This window comes from Bos taurus, chromosome 3, assembly GCF_002263795.3.
Source record: "Bos taurus isolate L1 Dominette 01449 registration number 42190680 breed Hereford chromosome 3, ARS-UCD2.0, whole genome shotgun sequence".
Taxonomy (NCBI): Eukaryota; Metazoa; Chordata; class Mammalia; order Artiodactyla; family Bovidae; genus Bos; species Bos taurus.
In genome coordinates this window covers 81,941,111-81,967,094 of record NC_037330.1, presented here as the reverse complement: position 1 = coordinate 81,967,094, position 25,984 = coordinate 81,941,111, and the positions used below count along the sequence as shown (strand labels likewise).

The following is a 25,984-nucleotide window of genomic DNA, read 5'->3' as shown; positions in this document are numbered from 1 at the left end:
GCTTTACAGAATTTTGTGGTTTTCTGTCATACATCAACAGGAATCAGCCATAGGTACACCCATGTCCCCTCCCTCCCAAACCTTCCTCCCATCTTCCTCCCTATCCCACCTTTCAGCCTGTCTGACTCAGGGAGCTCAATCATGGTGACTTTTGGCTTAAGCTTCCTGCCAAAACAAATCTCAACATCCAATTTTATCTATCATCTTTCAAAGTCCAAAACTCAGATGTGCTAAAGAATAACCAAAAAGTAAATAAATATGTCATGCCATTTTGAGGATCTTAATGCTGCTACTGCTAAGTCACGTCAGTTGTGTCTGACTCTGTGTGACCCCATAGACGGCAGCCCACCAGGCTCCCCCGTCCCTGGGATTCTCCAGGCAAGAACACTGGAGTGGGTTGCCATTTCCTTCTCCAATGCATGAAAGTGAAAAGTGAAAGTGAAGTCGCTCAGTCGTGTCCGACTCTTAGCAACCCCATGGACTGCAGCCTACCAGGCTCCTCCATCCATGGGGTTCTCCAGGCAAGAGCACTGGAGTGGGCTGCCACTGCCCTCTCCGAGGATCTTACTGGTATATCCATATTACCCCTTTTACATTAGAATTTTGTTTCAGTATAACTTTTTTTTTTCAGTGTAACTTTTGATGTCAGACAGATATGAGTTTGATTCCTAGATATGCTGTTTATTACCTGTTTAATCTTGAGCAAACTGTCTGAACTCTTTTTTTTTCTTTACTCATTAGTAAAATTAAAATAATATGTCTTTAGAAAATAAGAAGGTAATGTGTAGGAAGTTACCTTGCACAGCGCTTCACATATAGTCATGATGAGCAGGTTGCTACCCTGGGTAGTAGGGATTTTGATGAGAAATACAGACACTTTCAACTTTACTTTGCTTATAGTCCCCCAGGCAGCTCCCACCTTCTCAGTTTCTCTTTTCTTCCAGTTGGCCAGTAACCTATCAAGATGCTCCACACCTATTAGCCTATAAATTTCAGAACAGAAATGTCTTTCTTACAGAGAGAGTGTTTCATGCACAGGTCCTGGGGTAGGGTGGGGGACCTGCTCGACATAATTTCAGGTTTCTGAAATATATGATCAGCCTGATCATAAGTTATCTCAAAAGAATACAGCACCAAGCCCCCAAATCAGCAAAATTGTCCCCAAATGGCTCAGTACTAATCACAGTGTTTGGTATTTGCACACCAGGTCTACTCATTAGGGTTTTAGGAGTGGTTCTAGTATAAGTTGGTTGGGTCTGCTTGCTCCAGCAACTTCTCCTGAACAACATTTGAGGGGTGATTTTACGTGCCAATATGTGCAGAGCATTTTCTTGTTGCTCAGTACTGGACTGTGCATTTGGGGCACACAAATGTATAAGTGGTCTCCAGCTCCCTGTGGAGCTTGTCATACAGTGGGCATCGCAAGACAGCGTGGCAGTGCCTCCGTAGATTGTCACTGGGAGTCCAGGGAGAGGGGCATTGGAGAGGCAGTCAGAAGCTTCCAGGGGAGATGTGTCTGAGCCAAGTCCTGAAGAATGATGAAAAGGAAGCCTGGAAAAAGTGGAGACATTCCACGTAGAGGCAGTGGCAAAACAAGGAGGCCATTGCAGAAAGCAAGCCCACAGGCTTCAACATTAAATAGAACTCCATAGCAGAGAGGGAGAAGAATGGCAGGGCAACCTGAGATGAGTTATCACCACATAGGTCCTTAACGTCAAGGCTTTCTGTTATACACAGGCCAGCCTGAAACAGTCTGAGAATTATCTTATGATCCCAGTGGGAATCAAGAATCTTAGAGACATAAGTCAACAAATGTAGAAAGCTATTTATAAGGGGGCTAGAGTATTTGTCCAGTAACACATGAAGGCTCTATCAGTTTGCTAAGCCTGTCTGGCTTTAACCAGCAGATTATATGGCATGTAACCATCTGTATATGACCTGATGTTTTCATCAGGGCAAGTTTTAAAACTTGGGTTGGTTGATCTGAATCCATATTGTAGAATGAATGACGCACATTTCACTAAGCTAGATCACACGTTTATTTAACAAAGAGAGAGAGAAAGAGACATACACTGCAGCTGTACTGTTTCTCCTCAGTTTGGTCACTAAGTTGTGTCCGACTCTTTGTGACCCCATGGACTGCAGCATGCCAGGCTTCCCTGTCCAACACAAACTCCCAGAGCCTACTCAAACTCATATCCATCACATCGATGATGCTATCTAACCATCTCATCCTCTATCGTCCCCTTCTCCTCCTGCCTTCAGTGTTTCCCAGCATCAGGATCTTTTCCAATGAGTCGTTTCTTTGCATCAGGTGGTCAAAGTATTGGAGTTTCAGCTTCAGCATCAGTCTTTCCAATGAATATTCAGAACTGATTTCCTTTAGGATTGACTGGTTGGATCTCCTTGCAGTCCAAGGGACTCTCAAGAGTCTTCTCCAATACCACAGTTCAAAAGCATCAATTCTTCTGCACTCAGTTTTCTTTATAGTCCAACTCTCAAATCCATACACGACTACTGGAAAAACCATAGCTTTGACTAGATGGACCTTTGTTGGCAAAGTAATGTCTCTGCTTTTTAATATGTTGTCTAGGTTAGTCATAGCTTTTCTTCCAAGGAGCAAGCGTCTTTTAATTTCTTGGCTGCAGTCACCATCTGCAGTGATTTTGGAGCCCCCCCCCCCCACCCAAATAAAAGTCTCTCACTGTTTTCATTGTTTTCCCATCCATTTGCCACGAAGTGATGGGACCAGATGCCATGATCTTTGTTTTCTGAATATTGAGTTTTAAGCCAACTTTTTTTCACTCTCCTCTTTCACTTTCATCAAGAGGCTCTTTAATTTTTCTTCGCTTTCTGCCATAAGGGTGGTGTCATCTGCATATCTGAGGTTATTGATATTTCTCCTGGCAATCTTGATTCCAGCTTGTGCTTCCTCCAGCCCAGTGTTTCTCATAATGTACTCTGCATATACATTAAATAAGCAGGGTGACAATATACAGCCTTGACGTACTCCTTTCCCAATTTGGAGCCAGTCTGTTGTTCCATGTCCTGTTCTAACTGTTGCTTCTTGACCTGCATACAGATTTCTCAGGAGGCAGGTCAGGTGGTCTGGTATTTCCATCTCTTGAAGAATTTTCCAGTTTGTTGTGATCCACACAGTCAAAGGCTTTGGCATAGTCAATAAAGCAGAAGTAGATGTTTTTTTGGAACTCTCTTGCTTTTCAGTGATCCAGCAGATGTTGACAATTTGATCTCTAGTTCCTCTGCCTTTTCTAAATCCAGCTTGAACGTCTGGATATTCACGGTTCATGTACTCCTGAAGCCCTGGGTTGGAGAATTTTGAGCATTACTTCACTAGCATGTGAGATGAGTGCAATTGTGCGGTAGTTTGAGCATTTTTTGGCATTGCCTTTCTTTGGGATTGGAATGAAAACTGATCTTTACCAGTCCTATGGCCACTGCTGAGTTTTCCACATTTGTTGGCATATTGAGTCTAGCACTTTCACAGCATCATCTTTTAGGATTTGAAATAGCTCAACTGGAATTCCATCACCTCCGCTAGCTTTGTTCATAGTGAGGCTTCCTAAGGCCCACTTGACTTCGCATTCCAAGATGTCTGGCTCTAGGTGAGTGATCACATCATCGTGGTTATCTGGGTCACGAAGATCTTTTTTGTATAGTTCTTCTGTATATTCTTGCCACCTCTTCTTAATATCTTCTGCTTCTGTTAGGTCCATACCATTTCTGTTCTTTATTGAGCCCATCTTTGCATGAAATGTTCCTTTGGTATCTCTGATTTTCTGGAAGAGATCTCTAGTCTTTCCCATTCTATTGTTTTCCTCTATTTCTTTGCACTGATCACTGAGGAAGGCTTTCTTATCTCTCCTTGCTATTCTTTGTAACTCTGCATTCAAATGGGTATAGCTTTCCTTTTCTCCTTTGCCTTTAGCATGTCTTCTTTTCTCAGCTATTTGTAAGGCCTCGTTAGACAACCATTTTGCCTTTTTGAATTTCTTTTTCTTGGGGATGATCTTGATCACTTCCTTCTGTACAATGTCACGAACCTCCGTCCATAGTTCTTCAGGCACCCTATCAGATCTAATCCCTTGAATCTATTTGTCACTTCCACTGTATAATTGTAAGGGATTAAATTTATGTCATACCTAAATGGTCTTGTGGTTTTCCCTACTTTCTTCAATTTAAGTCTGAATTTGGCAGTAATGAGTTCATGATCTGAGCCACAGTTGGCTCCCAGTCTTGTTTTTGCTTACTGTGTAGAGCTTCTCCATCTTTGGCTGCAAAAAATATAATCAATCTGATTTTGGTATTGACCATGTGGTGATGTCCATGTATAGAGTCTTCTCTTGTGTTGTTGGAAGAGGGTGTTTGCTATAACCAGTGCATTCTATTGGCAAAAGTTGTTAGCCTTTGACCTGCTTCGTTCTATACTCCAAGGTCAAGTTTGCCTGTTACTCCAGGTAGCTCTTGACTTCCTACTTTTGCATTTCAGTCCTTTATAATGAAGAGGATTTCTTTTTTGGATGTTAGTTCTAGAAGATCTTGTAGGTCTTAATAGAACTGTTCAACTTCAATTTCTTCAGCATTACTGGTCAGGGCATGGACTTGGATTACTGTGATATTGAATGGTTTGCCTTGGAAATGGACAGAGGTCATTGTATCGTTTTTGAGGTTGCATCCAAGTACTGCATTTTGAACTCTTTTGTTGATTATGATGGGAGAGAGGTACAGCGCAGCTGTACTGTTTCCCCTAGATCTCAGCGAAGGGGCTGGGGTCGTCTGTGATCTTTTTTTTGTCTTGTTACTTTAGTATCTGTCACTGTAACTTTTTCTCATCACTTTTCTACCCCACACTGAAGTTCACCTTCTGGAATGAGCACCTTGAAAACCTGTCTCTACCGGCAGTTACCCAGTGCTTCTCTAGGAAGCAGCACAAGCTTTTCGCCTTAACCACGCAGACTAACCAGCTCTACCTCCTTCACTATTGCTACTTCTAATTCTGTTCCTTTTTGTTACTGCACAAGTCTGTGTGCTATAGAAACTACCCCAAATGTCAGGTCTCAGGCAGAGGTTCTCTGTTGTACTTTGGAAAGTCCTCTATGATGGTGGGAAGAATTTTACAGTTGAAGTTGGTCTCAGCGTGAGGACTGCTTACTTGGCTACTGCCTGGAAAACTCATCTTTGTTCATCAGGGACCCTATTCACTGAGGTCCTTTACCTCTCACTACTGACGACTTATCCACTCAGACATTTGTTAACTATCCACCATGCTTCATTCCAGGCACTGAGGTTACATAGGAACAAGTTCTGTCTTTCTCCTCGTCACTGAGCAAGGAAGGACGCTTGTTTGTATATGCACCATGTTATTTAGTGATAAGAACCAATACTCTGGGGCAAAGGAAAGAGGTGTGTGTGTGGGGGGTCCACCTAAGGGTCTCTCTCTCACACCAGCCATCCAGCTGCGAAGGAATCAGCTGTCACTGGAGTTGGGCTTTTTTTCTCTCTCTCTTTTTAACCATTTATTGTATTAGTTTCCTGGGGCTGCTGTAACACACAGCACCATAAAGTGAGTGGCTTAGAACAACAGAAACTTACTCTCTCACAGTTCTGGAGGCTGACAAGTCCAAGTGCGGTGGGTTGTACAGGCACCAAAACTCATACTTTCCACTTGGACAATATCGATTTGAGAGTCACCTGGAATCTATTTCCTCTTAATTTTCTCCAAGTTAAGATGTACTTGATTATCCAGAGGAGCCATACAGCCTATTCATGAGCTTTGGCATTAAAACTGGCACGAAAGCCTGCCTTCCAATATATTAGTTGTGAGACTCTGAGCATATCGTTTATTCTCTAAGCCTCAGATTCCTCATCTGTAAAATGGGGATGATGAAGATATCTGTATCACAGGGTTGTTATTTGCATGTTACTTGCATGAGAACCTGCATGTAGTCCTATGATAAGCCCTTTATATGATCTTCTTTAATCTTATCAACTCTTAAGAAGTTGGTATTTAGATCTCTGTTTCACAGATGAAGAAATAGAGGATCACTGATTTGTTCAAGATCACTAAGATACTACAAATTATCAGGAGTAGGGATTCAAACCCAGATTTCACTGTGCTGAATTCTTCAAGGAAATTCATTTTAATAGAGTTATCTAGAACTCTATTCCCAAATCTTTTGTGTTGTGGTATAACATTTGATTTTCCTGAAGCCTTGTTCTCACTTAAATCTTAAGGCCCAGTGAGAGTCCTACCTCTGCTCACTTGAGCTGCTGTTCATCCCAGGAATTCCCATAAATGATGTAGAGTAGAAAAAATGATCACATTTCTTTAGATCGCTGTTTTAAAAGCTGTTTCTTGTTGAGTACTTGCCATTCACATTGCCGCCTGTTATAGTAGGAGTGTAGGCTTTGGGGCCAGATTGCCTGTGTTCAAAACCTGTCTCCACACTTTCCCAGCTACCTGACCTTGGGCGGATGACATAACCTCTGTATCCTAAGGTAGGGGCTGAGAATAATGGTATTGATCTTGTAGGGTTGTTGTGAAGATTGAGTTAATGCTTGTAAAGCTCTTGGGATACTGCCCAGCACATCAAGACCTATTGCAATGATCTCCTACTGGACACAGCCTTTAAAGCAGTGTCATTGTCCCTGTTTTACAAATAAGAAAACTGAAACCAGAAAGGCCATACACAGCCAGAAGCTGGCAAAGGCAGGATTCAGACCCAAGACTGTCTGACCCCTTCCTTTACCTTTTCCTTCCCTATTGTAGGTGTCTACTTTGACTGACCCATAGCATTGATCCACTCCTGCCTGGGCCTTCTGCTCTAGAGATCAAGGCATGTGTTAGAAAGATGGAATAAGTCTTTGCCAATATCTCTGTTTTTGTTGTTTGTGTAACAGTTACTGAATGGCTAGTCTATAGCCAGGCATGGTGATAAGGACTTTACATGCCTTTCTTCATTGATGTCAGAACCTTTAAAGGAAATTTTTCTATCCCCATTTTACAGACATTTCGGCTCAAAAAGATCCCATAGAAAAAGATGTCCTTCCTTTCTTTCCGTTTCTTTACAGCTGCACATCCTAGTTTGGCTAAGCCATGTAATTGGAAACATGCTTAGTAATGAGATAGAAAACATAACATCACTGTTCCTCTGTTCTTCTTAAAACTCAATAAATCCACCACATTTTTACTATTTGATAGAGGGTCAATCACTGACTACCACAAAACTCCAAGGGATACAGGAGAGTTGCTTGTGTTTCCATTTTCTACCACAAGAGGGAAACATACAACCATAAATGATTTGAAAATAAAGCCATTCTTTAGCTAGCCCTCTTTTTACTAAGAGTGGTGAGTGCCGTACTGTGGTTACCTAGTCGAGGTGACATTCCACTGGCTAGGAGTTGTGAGCCGCCGGCTTGGTTCAGAAATCCCAATGGGTGGACCAAAGCTATTGTTGTCACAGTAAGAAAACAGCAATTGGCTGAATTTTCAAGCAGTTGTTGGGCCACACCTTTGTAGGGCCAACTGAGAATAAAGTGCGAATTTTGCCACCAAGGTCTGGTGTCCAGGTTCACACTCAGGGTGTGTCCCCGCAGTATCCAAGAATTTTCCAGACAGACCTAGGCTCTCTGGATCTCCACTACAGAGAAAATGTGATGGAAGAGACGTTTGGATGTTGGTTTGCCTTTCCCTGTGAGATTGGGGGCCTTCCCTACGGTCACACCGTCAGATGAAATTGCTACTGAAAAATGACTTCCAAGCAAGCGTTTTCAAGCAGTGTGTGACTCTTAGCACACAGAATGCTGGGAAAGCTATGTTCTTTCAAGGAAGCATAGGCATCAACAGAGAGTGTGTTTTCAGGCCTGTATCTATCAGGAACTGTATAGCTTCTAAGACGTGAGACCTCCAGGTGTGCCCAGATGACCTAACTTGCAGAGTGAGGGCACTGTATCTCCCTGCACTTTCAGAGCCGTGTAAACACATTCCTAGGTCATACCAGGACTGCCCATGAGGAAGCAGGCTGCGGGAGTGTGTCTAAGAGTGCTGGGTGCCATACCGTGGTCACCTAGACAAGGCGATATTAGCTCAAACGGTAAAGAATCTGCCTGCGATTCAGGAGACCAGAGTTTGATCCCTGGGTTGGGAAGTTCCTTTGGAGAAGGGAATGGCAATCCACTCCAGTATTCTTGCCTGGAAAATTCCATGGACAGAGAAATCTGGTGGGCTACAGTCCATGGGGTCACAAAGAGTTGGGACACGACTGAGCGACTAACACACACTTTTTACCAAAGGATTTTGATACATAATTCCTGGTAATTAGACAGAACATGGGAAAATATTCTATTAGCTCCAAGTGAATATTCTTCAGGAATTTAAATGAAAAAAAAAAAATTGAGGATGCTCCAAAAGGAAATAAGATAAAAATACATGTGAAAATTTTATATGAACTATATACATGGTTTTTTTTTTTTAGGTCAGAATGATTAAATATTGGTGATTTCTTATTAGACAGGAGTCCTCTTGACGTGTACTTTTTGTATGAAAGTTAATTCCTAAAACTTGAGCATCTTCATGGTGGGGAGATTGTTTTTAGGTTTAACCACGCAAATTAAGAATGGCACTTGTGGAGTGGAAAACACCTTCTAAAAATTTTCTCTTTCCTCTGAGCACTCAGAGCACACTTACAAGCTCTCAGAGTTTACTTCTTTTTGAAATGACTTGTTAACCTATTTATCTCTCCGTTTAGACCAGAAGTTCAACAACTTGAATCTGTCATCTTCTGGTGGTCCACAGTGCCTGACGATATCACTGGAGAAAGTCAGTTTACATAGTAACCATTGGACACGGGTGGGTCAGCAGAGGGACAGCAGACTGACGGATGCTAAAGGATGTTCACACTTCTAGGCAGCAGTTCTGTTTGTTTTTAACATCAAAATGTGCTTCAGGAGGGTGGTTTTTAAAAGATAATTTTGTTTATTTTTGGCTGCACTAGATCTTTGTTAGTGCACGTGGGCTTTTCTCTAGTTACGGCAAGCAAGGGGCTTCCCTCTAGTTGCAGTGCGGGCTTCTCATTGTGGGGGCTTCTCTTGTTCTGGAGCCCGGGCTTTAGTACACTCGGGCTTCAGTAGTTGCGGCTCTCAGGCTCTAGAGCACAGCCTCAATAGTTGTGGTGCACGGGCTTAGTTGTTCCCAGGCATGTGGGATCTTCCCGGATCAAGGATCAAACTCATGTCTCTCACTTTGGCAGGCAGATTCTTTACCACTGAGCCACCAAGGAAGCCCAGGAGTATTTTCTGAACCTGAGATTCTGTACAGCTCTAAGCAAACCATCTGGTCCTCATAATTCTTCTGGCATTGTACCTGTAGAGCTTAATGTAGTTTCTCCTTTTCTTTAAAAGACATTTCCTAACTCTATTAAAACAGATATACTCATAGATAGGTATTAAATGCAGCTGTATATTTTCAAATTGACTGAAGGCAGTCATAAAAGCTAACTCTAATGTAGGGTTCACAGGGCACTAGAACCAGCCAGTGCTAAGCTTTTTTCATTTGTTAATTGATCGTATCTTTATACAACACACCTGTGCAGTAGGTACTATTTCTTTGCTTTTTTAAAACTCTCTTTAAAAGATGCATTTTTAAAGAATAACTGAGGAGTAAGTGACATATAACATTGTATTAGTTTCAGGTGTACAATCTAATGATTCAATATTGCAGTGTTGTCAAATGATCACCACAGTTAAGTCTAAGGAGGTGTGATGTTCAATCCCCACTTCAAAGATGAGAAAAAGTGGGCACTGACAGGTTAAGTACTTTGCTTAAGAGCTCCTTGTGATTGGCTGAGAATCTCAGACTGTGAAGGCAGTCTTTTTTCCCCCGCTTCTTGCAGGATGGGACAGCAGGTGGAGCCTGCCTCATACCTGGCGAGTAGAGCCATGCTTTGCAGAGCCCCATTCAACACAGTGAGGAGCTATAGGTGTGGCAAGTAATAGAAACCCAGTCTGCTAGAGGGAGCCTCTAAGAGGACTGTATCTTAAGGCCAGAGGGTCTCCTGAAAGCCAGGGGCAGGGTGGGCACATGCGCCTTAAAAGAATCTGAAGCAGGAGGAGCCCGGGCAGTTAGCCTTGGACTCTCCTGTTTATCTTAGCAGTTTGCTTCATTTTCCTCTCTCTCTGCTGACTCAATCATCAGTGTAAGTTGGGATTTGTGAGCATCTGTGTCTGTATGTGTGTGGATGAGATCTTAGTTATAAATTTATTTACTCAAACTCCTATGAATATTACAAGTTTAGAAATCAAATATTTTTGTTTACTTTTTGAAGCCTTTGTCTAACAAGCAAAAGTGTGGAAATATTCCCATTGTTCTCATGTAATCTAATAATGATAATAGCAGATACCTGTGCAGGGTGCCCTACACCAGCACTGGTTTTAGAATTTTCTGTATATTACTTCATTCAATGGTGACTGTGACAACATGCGGGGGGGGGAGGGTACTGTTTTTCTCCTCAGTTTTTCAGATGGGGGCAGTGGAAGCCCAAAGAGGTTAAGTAACCTGTCTGAGGTCACACAGCCAGTAACTGGCAGAACTGGGTTCCAGCTCCATCAATCTAGCCCTAAAGTCCATTCCTTGAAACACTGCAGTTAGCTGTCTGCATCTGATGTTTTAAATATAAAAATATGGTATATTCAAAGTTTCCTTGACTCTTCCAGTAATGTTTATAACTTTTATAAAATTATCTTAAAATCCTAAGCCAAAATAAGTTACTCAACTATACATTGTAAATTGGTATCACAGGGCTGACCTGTTAGGTAAACTAATATCCCAGTTTCTCTTAACGTACTTAAAATATAGATTTTCTCCAAGACTTATTACAAAACAGTAGTACTATGTTTGGTTTATTTGATTATCTTTCTACTATGAGTTTGCTTCACATCAATACTTAATTCTAAATCTTTTTAAGTTAAAAAGTGCCCAATTCAAAAACCATTCTCTTATTCCAAGCAATTGGCCTTCCCTGGTGGTTCAGATGGTAAAGAATCTGCCTGCCATGCAAAAGACCTGGGTTCGATCCCTGGGTCAGGAAGATCCCTTGGAGAAGGAAATGGCTACTCACTCTAGTATTATTGCCTGAAGGACAGAGGAGCCTGGCGGGATATAGTCCATGGGGTCGCAAACAGTCAGACACGACTGAGTGACTAACACACACTTCCACTGGAATTGAGGGTGACATTGACTGGAAATCCAACAGTGGAACCGGCCCAGTCCAGAACTCATGCCAACAGCGGGGTCTCAAGTGGCTTGTGTTCACAGACCTTTCCCCAGTTCTCATGTCTCATGAGTCTGCAGTCCTTACTCTCTTGAGAAGATCCATCTAACTGATATTCTGCCTGAAACTACTCTGAATTCTTTTCCAATTCTGTGTATCAGATCCCCAGCTCTTAGATGTGCCCGAGTGATCCAGAGACGGATCTGCATAATAGCTCTCTCATGTTCCCATGTATTCTCGTGTCTGCCGGTTACAGTTCTATAGATATTCTCATGACATGAGGTCCCTGCCCCACAGCTTCTGAGTTTATCTGTCTTCCCAGTTCAAAGACTAACTAAATCTGACTGGTACACTTTTGAGTCCTAATTCTATATTCCTAGAGGAGAAAATATGAGTGATCCAGCTTTGGTCAGTTGTCTGCCCTTGATGATCATGGCCTGAGTCCCACAGTAGAAACATGGCCCTAGGAGTCCACCGTTGTGGGGTGGGGTCAGGGACAGTTCTTAGAGAAGAGAGTGAGCAGAAGGGGTCAGAGGAAAAAGAGGTTGATTGGGTAGTGTCTTCATGTTGGAGGAGAGTAACCTACAGAGCCCAAACTGGCCAAGGACTCAGAGTTAAAGAAGTCTTATGCAAGAGGAGCAGCTCTGGATGGGGTCACAGAGACCAGGATCCTCAGATCCACCTCAGCTGCAGGGGGAATCCTTTTTGCAAGCCTTGGTTAATCTTTTTCCAGTCTCTCCTTCTCCAAGCTATTTGATACACTACTGGCAGCCAGTCAACTTTGAAAAAAAAAAGCAGTTTGTATTCCTTCTGCTTAAAAATATCCATAGCTTCCGGTGCCTACAAAATAAACCTCACTGTGGTTCATGAGACTGTGTAACCTTGTCTTAGCTACTTCTCCAGCCTCACCCCATCACTGCAGCCTCTTGAGAGCCACAGTCCCATCCAGGCACCTCTGGGACATAGACAGTCGTTGTGAGGCAGGTTATCATCATCCTATTTTCATCCTCAGGGCATTGAGGATGGAAGAAGGGGCTAACATTTACTGATAATCTACTGGATGCCAGACACAGGTCATAAGTGTTTTCATACATGTTGCCCGATTCAGTACTGAGAACAACCTTCATTGTGATCCCTAGCTTACAGATTCAGGTCAGTTAAGTGAATTGCTCAAGATTGTACCTCTCATGTATTTTAGAAACCAATATATATATATATTTTTTTTAATGAAGGATAATTGCTTTACAATGTTGTGTTGATTTCTGCTCCACATCAACATGAACCAGCCATAGGTATACGTATGTCCCCTCCCTCTTAAACCTCCCTCCAACCTCCCAGTCCATCCCACCCCTCTAGATTGTCACAGAGCACTGGGTTTGAGCTCCTTGTGTCAGGCAGCAAATTCCCACTGGATGGCTGTTTTACATATGGTAATGTATGTGTTTCAGTGCTGCCCTCTCCCTCCCCTACTGTGTCCACAAGTCTGTTTAGAGTCCAAGATTTGAGCCCTGGTTGTGTCTGGCTCCTGAACCTGTGGTCTTTGCATTATCCTGCCGTGTCTCCTCTGTGGCAGGCATTCAGTGCAAGCTTACTTACTGTTGGTTGGAGAAATGAGTGACTTTTCCCAGCTGGTGATTCCTGTCACTGGAATCACAGATCATAAGTGTTTTCGTACAGGTTGTCCAATTCAGTGCTCAGAACAACCTTCATTGTGATCCCTAGCTTACAGACTTGGGTCAGTTAAGAGAATTGCTCAAGATTGTACCTCTCATACATTTTCGAAACCAATATGTATTTCTTTAATTGGAGGATAATTGACCCCAACACTCGGGCAGGCACCTGCAGCATCACAAGCATAGGGTTTTGGCCTGGGGGCGGGGGTCTGATGATCCCTGCTGCTTTCAACCGGGTTAGTAGCTTACTTTCTAGTGCTTCTGCTGAAAGACAGGTTACCAGTTCTAAATAATGTGCCCATTCCTGTGGCATTTACTAAAGAATAATTCTTGATGTGAAGAGGTGAATCGTTTCAGGCCTTGGGTCCCACTCTCCCATGAGCCCTGGGACATGGCAGTTAGCGATCCAGTAAACATTTGTCGGTGGAAAAAAAGAAAGATAGAATGAATAAAGTATTGGCAAGTCTTCTGTTTCTGCTGTCTTCTACTAGGAAGGCATCACTGCTGATCAGAGTGGAAACTGGAGTCTTTGCGAGGCTGGGAGCGAAGGGGTTCATAACTCTGCCATTGTGAAATTGATTGGACCCAAGACCAATATGAAAGTTTCTTGTCTGAAGGGAATAATCCTTAAATCCCCCATATGGTTTAAATGTAATTTGTGTCATTGTGAAGGAGTACTGGCGAGGCAGGCGAATTCATTAGGCCAAATTGGGTTCGCTATGCTCGACAGTAACGTTTCTGAAGATGAAGTTCAACCTTTGCTGGAGAGCTCAAACAAATGAGTTTCTTAATAGCTGTCCCACTTAGTCTGAGCGTCTTCAGAAGCTTAATGTTTTTAATGCTTCTCCTTTTTTACCACACTTCACAGTCCATCTAACATTGCTGCTTCTGGTAATATTTTTATATGGGGTTGAGTTCTATAGTGTCCATAAAATTATGACTCAGGCCCATTTTTAGAATAGCTTTTTTAGGGCAAGTATTATATCTTTTTGGTTTAGTTTTGCATGCTGACAAACACCATGCCAGCACATGTAGTTGGTAAAACATTGCTCTTTGCTTTGAGGTACCAAACTCTCTCCTTTGGAGCCTTAGGCTTGATGTGCACTTGAATTGCTGGGTATTCATTGGCACGTGCAGGAGCCATGAGAGATGAGAGTCTTTCCAGTCCATGCCTCACTGTGAAGCTGGCTCACATGCAGTGAAGTAAAGAAAAGTGTATGTGTCCATAAGGACATTCCATCCTAGAGGGGGTCTGGGTTCACCTAGTGACTCGATTCCCCAGGTTTCATACGTAGGACTTCTCAATGCTCAAACGCTATGGTCTATTTCCATTAGTGTTAAATAATGTTTTAAATATGAAGATGCTCTGCTGGAGAGGAATATTTAAAAGGCTTCAAAGTGAGAGACCATCAAATAATGAACCCTGAAGTGGCATATCAGCTGTTTGGAGAGATAGGGCTGGAAGAGCAGCAGCATTATGAAGTTTGCAGTGATTCTTTTAAACTATTTTAGAGTCAGAGGAGTTACATCTGGAATACTTTCTGTATCAGTCAGTTTTTAGGTGGTGATAAACCTGCAAAAGGCCTAAGAATAGGCTTATTTCTGGAGAAGTACAGCTTTTACATCTGTTTCGATGTGAAGCAATATTTTTAGAAACAAATTTTGGTTGGTACAAAAACACACCGATAAGCTGAGGTGTTCTAGTATCTGATTGGTCACTGTCTTCAAAAAAACAAAACAAGCATTGCCATGCTTTGAAATAACACCTGTCAGATCTTATGCTACAAATAAACTCACTTTGATGCTTGTGGGGTTTTTTTGGTATGTGTGTTGAACATCTATTTTGAATTTTCATAATTGTGCCTTGAGTCTTTATGATTTCTCGTTTTATGGAATTTATTTGCACTGACCATAAACTGTAAATAAAATAAGTAAATGTATGGGAAAAGCCCCTAAGAGAACAGTACTCTCCCTAGCTCTGGATTCAGAAAGAGCTTTTAGAGAAAGTGGTCACCCACCAGCAGAGAACATGCTGGAATGTGTGAGCAGAGAAGCTTTAGTGGGGATGTTGGAGCCCCTTACAACCAAGTGTTCCTGAATCTTCGCTGGGGTTTCAAGACCTCGTTAAGGAAACTACCAATTACTTGGTTGATTGCTCTGTTATTCTCAACGAAAAAACTGTTGAGTTGTTATTTCAGAAATATGGCTCTATTATTAAATATGTCAAGACATATATACTGGTGTAATTTGTGAACCTATCAAAAACAAGAGAAAACTGGCCACCAAACTGAAAAAATGTGAATTTACAAAGTGCATTTGTAGTAAGTTGAAAAACACTGAGTGTGTAGGCTACTAAAGCAAGCTTACTTCACAAGAGTTTTAATTTTAAAAATGCAATAAAGGGGCAAAAATAAGCTATGGAATATAATTGTCTTTTGACTGACTGGTTTTCAGCTTAATAGATGTGTCTTGTGAATTGTGTTAATGTTATGTCTTGAGGTCCTGCTTGCAGATGGGCCAGCTCCATTTGCCATATGAAGGAGACCAGGCTCCCTTGGTAGTGGGGTGCTTTCTGCTCATGGCCTATTAGTTCTTGGTCCTGTGTGAACAGCACCTGGAACAAAGAGACATTCTTGCCTCACAGAAGGCTGTCTGCTGCTCCCAGGGCCTGTCTGCTTTTGGACCTGGCTGGACAAGTTAGTAGGAAAATACCCAGATTTTTGTTTTTTGAGGGATTACTACTTTTCCCTTGAAAACCTGACTTTTATGCGCACATCAAACTCCCCAGACATGTGGCATAACTAGTCTCGATTTACTTTCCAAGTCTCCTTAACAGGTTCACCAAAACCTTGACAATGTGTTGTTCACTTGCTCAGTCCTGTCCAACTCTTTGTGACCCCATGGCCTGCTAGGCTCCTCTGTCCATGGGATTCTCCAGGCAAGAATACTGGAGTGGGTTGCCGTGCCCTCCTCCAGGGGATCTCCGCAACCCAGGGATCGAACCCAGGTCTCCCACATTGCAGGCGGATTCCTTACCATGTGAGCCACCAGGGAAGCCCTGTTCATCCCTACTTTTCTATAAATTCACAGAAATGACCAGTTGTTGATCATTCAGGGCATGTCTGTGAGTCTCTATTCTTCTCGAATTGAATACTATTTAGTTAAATCTTCGGTGGCCAGTGAATAAATCTGTTCTGTTTGATGCCTTTTCTCCCTTCTAACTGGGATTGTATGTGGGAAGTAAAAAAAAAATCACTTGAGTATCAGATATTTGAGTATCAAAATGATGGTGATGAAAGGAAACCAGAGGTAACTGAGATCCGTCATTTCCATTTTAAGACTGACCTTTAATTTGCGAGATGGCATGAAACAACTTTAGCTGCAGATGGCCTTATCAGAGATGACTGCCAGCGAGGCTCTGGTTTAAGGGTGTCAGTGGCAGCGGGAGCCACACCAGGGCGTCTTGTTCACGAACCTGCTCCTCAGGACTGCACTTGCTCCGCCTTTGCCTGGCTCTGGGAGGGGAGTCTGGAAGCCACCTGGTGTTTGTAACTGAAGTCTGCTGCACGCAGCACCCTCTGGACCTATCTCCACCCTAACAGGGGAATGAGGCAAAAATAATTGAAGGGTATTTGGCGAGGTTGTGGGCAGAATGTCCTCATCAAAACAACACTGAAGATCTGCTTTGAGTGTGGGTGTGGGTGGGTGTTTGGTCATTCACTTTTTCACATGGGGCGACGACAACAGGAATTAACCCCGCTTCTTCATTGAGAGGGATCATCCAGGCAAGATCTCTTTTAGTTACTCGGGTGACACTGTAGCAGCTTCAGGTTGGACAGACTATTTTGGGGACCCTTGACTGCTTTCTGGACACCCTCGCTGAGCCAAGTGGTGGAAATGAAAGATGAGTGATTTTGATGAATGGATTTCTGGGAAATACAGAAAAATGGAAGAAGGTCCTCTCCCTCTGTTGACTTTTACTACAGCTCCCTACTATGACCAGAAACCAGGAACTAGTGGATTACGGAAGAAAACCTACTATTTCGAGGAAAAACCATGCTATCTGGAGAATTTCATCCAGAGTATATTCTTTTCCATAGACCTAAAAGACCGCCAGGGAGCCTCACTGGTGGTTGGTGGAGATGGGCGGTATTTTAATAAATCGGCAATAGAGACAATAGTGCAGATGGCAGCTGCCAATGGGGTTGGTATATGATAAGTATTGCTATGTTTCTCGCTTTCCATATAACCTCTTAATTCTGCAAAAATATACCCAAGTACAAAGATTTGTATGTTGTATACACCTCAATGCTACTAATATCCGATTAAGTTTGATTGTGACTTCAGAGATTGTATATTGTGATATTACCCCTGAAATTACACTTGTCGCATTGGGATTTGGGGATGTAAACTCAGTTTCTTATGCTCTGTGCCTGTTGCTTGAAAATGTACCTGTTGCTTTTAGACATTTAAAGCTCACCCCAGCCTTAAGCTGTCTTATCTACATTCTAACCAGTTTTGAGGGGCACTCTGTCCTGCGTAGGAGGCTCTTAGGAGCCACGGAGAGAGGGAGATTTTGTTTTCTTTCAATGGCTTCCTTGTTGAAGTTCAGTCACTTGTCAAACAGGAAAACAAAAGCCAGGGCACGCTGTTATTTGTGGATCCTGGTAGTCGTGCAGAAATGCTGGGAGAGAACTGGAAAATGTTAGGTGTGAGCCTTCCAAGAGGACCTGTTAGAGGGGAACCCACTTATAATGACCTTGGATACAAAGAAGTCCTGTGTGTGGTGAATTTGTGCAGCAGGGTAGAGATAATAACTTCTGTGAGCCTATAATATAAGGAGGCTCTGCTAAAGCTCTGCATTGTGAAAAACTGTGTTGGCTGAATTAACCAAATCGGAAGGAATCTTGCACCAGGAAGCATTGATATTGATAATCTAACAATTTGCACAGTCTCACTGATTTACAAGAAGGCAGGCATCAGAACATTGCTGTTTTTACTCTGAAAATTCCTCCGTGGGACCAAAACTACATTTTTAGTGTTTTGGATTACACTTAGCAATAATTTGGAGCACATAGTCCTTCAGTACTTATAAATTTTAAAACTTTGTTTTATTTCCTTTCTGGAAGTGATTCTGAGAACATAAAATTTAGCATTATAACCAAGTGCATTAAGCATTTATTTTCAGTGTATTTTAACAATACACTAAGCAAGTGTGATTGCAAAAGTCAAATTAAAAAAAAAAAAAGCATATGTTAGTTACCAAATTCTATTTAGAAGAGTTTGTACATCCTATTGTTGTTAATGTGAGATTCCCTTTGTACCAGTTTCAGAATCTGAATGCTTCTCATATAAAATTTGCTGATAAAGCACTCAAACATAAAATTATGATGCATACACATTTTTAAGATAAAGTGTGACATGCTGTAAATTTCATCTTTGAGGAGAGCTGCAAAGGCAATGGTATTAAGATGCTTTTAATCTTTTGGGAGAGAACGAATGAAACATTATTTCTCTGCATATATCTAGATTGTTGAGTGAATCTGGTACACTGTCCCCTTTGCTGTGATATATTTGGCTTCATTTCATTTTTGTGCAAAGCAGAAGGATGTGGAAGGGGTGGTAGGAATGTGTAATTCAGGCAGACCCTGCAGACTTTCTCAGATTTACGATCTGAAGGTTTGCTAAATAATGCATTTAAGTGCTAATAATTGACTAAATATGGTAACTGCCTATTTGTTAGAGCTGTGGCAGCCCAAGCAATATTTTCAAGTCTTTTCAAGGACATTCCTTATTAAAAATAGTGTTGCATTTGAAGCACTTGTGCTACGCAGCTGAATTACGTAAAACGCTTAGTGGACCGATAAAGCACTTTCATCTGATGAAACCTATCAAATCCTATTTAGTTTGATTTCTTTTTCTAACATACCCGAAGTTCTATTTTAACATCCCTTTGATTGTGGGCAGAATTTAGGGAGGTAATCTAAAGGAAAGATAATTTATTGCCACAGATTTTGGTATTAATAGAAGTCAGGGTTCTTTCCTCAGTTTTGTCAATACCCACTATACCCATGAGCCAATTCTAAGAGAGCTTTTCAGCCTGGTGAGCTACATGGAAATAATTTCATTTCTTCCCTTTAGTACGCTTTTATCTGGTACGTTTATGGATAGTAGAATACACTTTGCCTTTCCTTTTATTTGCACAGAGCTGTCTGCAGTTACAGGTGATTTTAATGTACAAAATAAAACATTGGTAGGGTCTCATTTATGGTACTGGTGTCTTATTCAGTCCCCAGAGATTTATCCTTGAGATAATTTTAGAAATGAGAATAGAACCTGTATATATGACTGGCAGAGCAAAGAAAATGGAACCTTTTGTTTGTTTGTTTTGTGTTTTGGGGAAACATAAGCAAACACCAAGCCCTAGTTTCAATTGAAAGGAATATTTTAATGTTTGCTCCCTGTCGTGGTTAACTATAAAATGTTGAGGGAGAAGGAGGTATCCGGTTTAGCAGCAGGACTTGAGTTACACAGAAGGGAGCGGTGGGCAGGAGTAAGGGCAGGAAACGCTTTTTGGTGAAGGACTCTCGGTGCAGGGCTGAGGGCTGAGGGGGTGTCTCTAAGTTGGTAGACATTTGGGACCCAGGGAAGGTTTTTTTTTTTTTTTTCCCCCCTTTTTTGTGTTAAAGTGCATTTGTGTGTTAGTCACTCAGTCATATCCAACTCTTTGTGACCCCATAGACTGTAGCCTGCCCAGCTCCTCTGGCCATGGGATTTCCCAGGCAAGCATACTGGAGGAGGTTGCCAGTTCCTCCTCCAGGGGATCTTCCCTACCGAGGGATTGAATCTGGGTCTCTTGCATTGCAAGCCGATTCTTTACCACTGAGTCACCTGGGAACCTCGTTGTAAAGTATATCTAACACAAAATTTGCTGTTTTAACCATTTTTAAGTATGCAGTTCAGTGGTATTCATTACATTCATAATGTTCTGCAACCATCACCACTGTTTCCAGAACCTTCTCATCATCTCATCTAAAACTCTGTACCCACTAAACAGTTGGTTTCCATTCTCTTCTTTCCCCCATCCCCTGCCAACTTTGGTTCTTCTTTCTATGAATTTGCCTCTTCTGTGTCCTTCATATAAATGGAACCATCCAATACTTGTCCTTTTCTGTCTGGCTTATTTTACTTAGTGTAATGTTCTCGAGGTTCACCCATGTTGTAACATGTATCAGAATTTCCTTCCTTTTAAAGGCCAAGTAATATTCCATTGTATGTATATACCACATTTTGTTTATCCATTCATCTTTCAATGGACGTTTGGGTTGTTTCCACTTCTGGTTATTGTGAATAATGCTGCTGTGAACATGGGTGTGCAAATACCTGTTTGAGTCATTGCTTTCTTTTTGTGTCTATACCTAGACGTGCACCTTCTGGATCATATGGTATAGGGAAGGTTTTTGAACAGGGAAGGAACACAGAACTATGGTCTAGAAAGCTGAACTAGGTGCGCCTGGTAGGTCAGATAGATTCAGTGAGATAGAGCAAAGGAGGTGCAGGTGGGAGAGAGGCAGGGGAGATTGAGTCGGGAGCTTAGCAGTGCTCCAGACATCCTTAAGGGGAGGAGGACAATAGAGTAATGTCTCCCAAATACCAAGTTGAAGACGAATATTCTTGAGCAAGATTCATGGGAAAGAGTCTGCTCGGGAAGGTCAGCTATTCCTATTCTTGGGCTCAAGAGAAAGAACCTACCGGGGGCTTCCCTTGCTTCTCCTGATTTTCTTACTGTTACTTCCTGGTATAAACCTCTCAGTCTTGGACCATTACTGAGTGCAGATTTCACCATAAGGAATGGTAGAATTATGGGGTGACCTGTGTGGCGTGGCTTAATATTCATTTATCAGCTTCCCCTTCTATGTTAAGCACATACAGGATCGAAGTAGAAGTCAGTGTGCTTGATGCACAAACACAGTTTTCATATTACTCCACCAGTCACTGTGGCTGCTTAAATTGCCATCTCTAAGCTCCTCTCATCAAAATTATGGAACCGCTCAACCACAGAGCAGTTTTCATCAGAACAGCACCCAGAAACTGCCGGAAGCGTGAGATGTTACCATTTCCACTGTATTGAGTCAGGGAGTTGCCACTTCCTGAGGGAGGCAGGACATAAGAAATATATTAGAATAACAGAAATTGTTCAGGGATAGACATCCAAGAGCCAAAAGGGGCCTGGAATGAAGCGGCTGCTTCCTGGGAGGTGGTTGATAATGGAGAGGTTTAATTATAAGCCAGTCAAGCTGTTAGTGACCTACAGGAAAGTGGCAAAGCTAACAATCCCAGAAAAACCTCCCCCGGGAATCCAGGTATCTTATTGGCATGTTCAGTATTAGAAATGCATCTTCCACCATCAAGTCATTTCTTCAACTGCATTTATCTTGGGTGGGGCAAGAAGAAATAGCAACTGGAAAACTTAAATATGTCCCTGTGTCTTCAGAGGGGAGGGTGGAATAAGGGCACAAACTCCTCCTTTTTAAAATCTTTTCATGAAGCAATCACATTTCTAGTCAGAGGCACTGACGGAATTCCCTTCTTTTCCGACTTGCAACATGTTGAAACAGATATAAATTACAATCATTTCAGTAAGGAGCTGTGCTTATAGATACCGTCTGTGAAAGATATGGGCAGGTGAGTTAAGAACCAGCCTGTAGCTCCTTCATGTAGGTGGTCCTGGCTGGTTTACCCAGTAACACTCCCAGCATTCCCTGCCTCAGGCCCAGGAGGAAGCCCAGGTACACCCTAGTGTGGATAGGTGTGTTCTGCTTTGAGGAACCCAGTGTGTTAGGTGTGACATGTATGTGTGAAATAGCTAGTGGGAAGCTGCTCAGGGAGCTCAGCTCAGTGCCCTGCGATGACCTAGAGGGGTGGGATGGTGAGGGGAGCTCCAAGAGAGAGGGGGTATATGTATGCATAGAGCTGATTCACTTCATTGTACAGCAGAAACTAACACAGCATTGGGAAGCAGTTATACTCCAATTAAAGAAAAATCCAAGCTTGAATGGCAATAAATTTGTGAGATACATTTTATAATATTTCTTCATACAAAGTTTGCCCCTTTTACTTTTTTAGATATTTTAGTTTACAAAAGCCTCCTCTTTGGGTTAGAATTCCTTTAACTAGTCAAATTTATAGTCTCTTTTCCAATTTGGATTGAAAGTATGATTGAAGTGGATAAAAATGTGGGTTTTCCCACAGATTTATAAGGTATCCAAATTATGAACCCAATCTGGAAAGGCCCTGTTTTCTTTTCTTGCCACAGCCTTATAGCACTCCCAGATCATACACTATAAAGTCCCCCAAAACTATCTGAAGAAATGGCTTTTGTTCAGCAATGCTGATTCTATTTCAGTAATAGTATTACTCAACAGCAACTATAAAATACTTCAATATAATAATACTAATAACCCAAGCTGTTAGACGTTCATTAAAGGGCATCATTTTGGGTCCAGTAGAATATTTCTTTGTCCATCTAGCTGTTCTGGCGTCACTGTGTGGTGGCTCTGGATTTATTGATGTTAAAGTGTGTATTCTGGCTTTCTTCTAGATTGGTCGCTTGGTTATTGGACAGAATGGAATCCTCTCCACGCCTGCTGTATCATGCATCATTAGAAAGATCAAAGCCATCGGTGGGATCATTCTGACAGCCAGCCACAACCCAGGAGGACCCAATGGAGATTTTGGAATCAAGTTCAATATTTCCAATGGAGGTGAGTTTGCTGTCATTTTAAGTACAGCCAATGTTATGTTCCTTAGGGCAAACCCATAACCTAGGCCTTGGAAGGTCAGGATTCTGGTTCTCATCCTTAGCAAGAGAGCTTTTTGTTTCCTTTTGGTGAAAATGAGATGCTTCTCATTTTGCCATACCTGAATATGAGATGCTCTGCATGAATGATCATTAACATATTTTCTTTTAGAAAATTCTGATACTTTGCTGCTTGCATGATGGCATGGCAGATGCACTAGTGAAGAGGAATTAGTTGATGAGCTTTGTGTTCTTTGTATTTCCATGTCAGCTATACAAAATGACCTACTCTTTGCTGTTCGGTTTCCAGGTCCTGCCCCGGAAGCAATAACTGATAAAATTTTCCAAATCAGCAAGACCATCGAAGAATATGCAATTTGCCCTGACCTGCATGTAGACCTTGGGGTTCTGGGAAAGCAGCAGTTTGACCTGGAAAACAAGTTCAAACCCTTCACAGGCATGTTCACTCTCCTCCTCTCTTGCACCTTCACTTTCACTTCTAGCTCCAACTTGAAGGATTTGCCTTTCAAGGTTTTAATAAAGTGGGTCTTTATCTCTGGAAAGATTGTGGTCACCAAGCATTGCATGCATAAATTAGCAGGTCTGGAATTGGGTCTGGGGGTCTAGAGACCTGGGCTGTCTGGGCTCTGCTGGGGATGAGCTGAGGGACCTTGGGTGAGTCAATTCTAAATCTCTCAGCTTCAGTTTTCATACCTATGAAACATACAGCCTTGACGAGAAGACCTGTGACATCATGTTCATAGCTGTCTTTTATTGAGCTTTTATTATGTGCCAGGCTCTTCAGATGCATTATCTCATTGGATTCTTACATTAGCCCTGTGAGGGCAGCACTGTTACTATTCCCTTTTTCCAGATGAGGAAACAAAGGCAGAGAGAACTTAAGGAACAGACTCAGGGTCACATCGTTGGTGAGTGGTAAACCAGGGTTCAAATGCAGGTGTGAATGCACATCGTCGGTGAGTGGTAAACCAGGGTTCAAATGCAGGTGTGAATGCACATAGCCAGTGAGTGGTAAACCAGGGTTCAAATGCAGGTGTGAATGCACATAGCCAGTGAGTGGCAAACTAGGGTTCAAATACAGGTGTGAGAGATTCCAAAGCCTGGCCCTTGACTTCATTTTCAGTAAAATCAACTTAGACCATTTTGGGGGCTAAATTTAAACTCACTGTATAGCAGCTGTGGTAAACATTTTATTGTTGAATGATAATGTATGATGATAATGGATGAAATACATGTTTGCAAAGTTATTCATATTAATACAACGAGGATGAGATGGTTAGCAGCGTGACTTGTGTTTCGACTTTGCTCTCACGTGTATTCTTTCATCTGGACTGCAAGTTTGTGGGATGCATTTTGTGTTTGAACCTACCCAGAAGGACAGACAATTGCATCCCAAGGAAGAGGAAGGGGTGCTTTGGTATATCTTGAAGACATTATTAGGGTTTAGAAAATACCAGTAGAGAATTTCTTAAACATTTCATGTTTTGAAAATGTTCAGACCCCTGAAAATTCAACAAGACTTAGTCCTTATGTTTGTTTTATTCCTTTAGCAGTGCATGTAAAAAGTGATTCATTAAAAAAATTTTTTCTCTGCTTTTTACCATTAAGTCTTAATGGCAATGGGCCTGGAAAAAGTAAAGTAGGTGTTACCTTTTCTGTTATTTTTTGACACTAAAATATACTTCCTGGAGATGAATCAACATGGTAGTAGAGCAGTTTACCATCAGACAAACCTCTGTCAAAATTCCTCAGTGTGCCACATCCCAGCTGTGTGGGCAAGTTACTTAATCTTTCAGAAGTTGAACTTGCTCGTCTATAAAATAGAACTGATAACATTTACTGCTCAGGAAATTTGTGTTAGTTTTGAATAAGAGATCATGTAACAGCCCTGGCACATTGGAGCTGCTCCATAAATGTCCTTTTAAGGTAGCAATTGCATGTTTACAGCCATATAATCATTTCAGAGGATATTTCAAAAAGTGTTTAGTTCCTCCATCTTTTAATGTTGCTTGTTCTCACAGTGGAAATTGTGGATTCGGTGGAAGCTTATGCTACAATGCTGAGAAACATCTTTGATTTTAACGCGCTGAAAGAACTGCTTTCTGGTCCAAACCGACTAAATATCCGTATAGACGCCATGCATGGAGGTATGGAGCCCTTTCTCTTCTTTTCTCTCAAAGCTATGAAGCAGCTCTCAACTTTGTGTATCATGATGCCTTAACAAGCCTTTTCTTAAGGCTGTCTCTGGCAGCGTTTACACCATTACTTTCCAATCATTTCAGAGTGATATTCACAGATAAAATCTAACTGTAGGCAGCAAAAATTCCTCATGGTAAGGTAGTGTGACGGTCAGTGTTTCCACATTAAGCAGCAGGTTTTGAGTAACATGCAGCTATTTTTGTGGACTCTCCCTCCCCCTCAGAAGATGCCTTGGATTCTTCCTGAACACCCCCATCTATTCCCAGGGGGAGCCATGGTTTGCTAGATCTGATAAATGTGCTCCTGAGCCCCACACCCCAGTTTCCTGTTCCCACACGCGCCTTTTCTTAGAAGCTGACCAGAGCACGCCGAGGGTTCAAGTCAGGAGCAACAGGATGTATGTCTCTCCCTCTTCTTCCTCTGTGGGTTTTGTGGCCAGATCAGTAGAGGTGGCAGCCGTCACCGAATCAGAGCCATGAGGTTCTCTTGATGTAGGAATATGGGAACTCCTGAGCCCTTGGCTTGTCTATTTGTTTTGTAATAATTTGGAAGTTTAGGATCTTTTTCTTAAAAATATATTTATTTGTTTCTTATTGTTGGCTGCATCAGGTCTTACTTGCAGCACATCGGGGCGTTCCTTGTGGCACGCAGGTTTCTCTCTAGTCGTGGTGGGAGGCTCTCTAGTTGAGGTGTGCAGGCTCAGTAGTTATGGCACGTGGGCATAGTTGCCCCGCCACATGTGGGATCCTGGTTCCTCGACCAGGGACCAAACCCACGTCCCCTGCATTGGAAGGTGAGTTCTTAACCACTGGACCACCAGGGATGTCCCTAGAATTTTAGAATCTTTGAGTGGCAACGATTTTCCCTGGTGCTGGAATCCATCTGCCTGCCTAGTTGGGGAAGACTTTCTGCCTGTGCTTGAACCATTCCTATGATCCTGTCCAGGTCCTTCTGTTACACTGCAAAATCTGTTAGAAAACTTCTCCTGGTGGCCTGAGATGGTC

General features: G+C 42.2%; 1 protein-coding gene across 2 annotated transcripts in view; it reads left to right on the top strand.

Moving 5' to 3' along the window:
• PGM1 (phosphoglucomutase 1) overlaps window positions 1-25,984 on the top strand; it is a 65,713-nt gene that overhangs the window by 11,112 nt on the left and 28,617 nt on the right. Inside the window, exons 1-4 of one of the 2 annotated variants that reach the window (XM_005204516.4) lie at window positions 16,611-17,165; window positions 22,563-22,725; window positions 23,071-23,217; window positions 24,803-24,928. In XM_005204516.4, coding sequence (XP_005204573.2) covers window positions 16,866-17,165; window positions 22,563-22,725; window positions 23,071-23,217; window positions 24,803-24,928 — 736 coding nt within the window. In that variant the 5' untranslated portion in view covers window positions 16,611-16,865. 2 annotated transcript variants of the gene reach the window in all.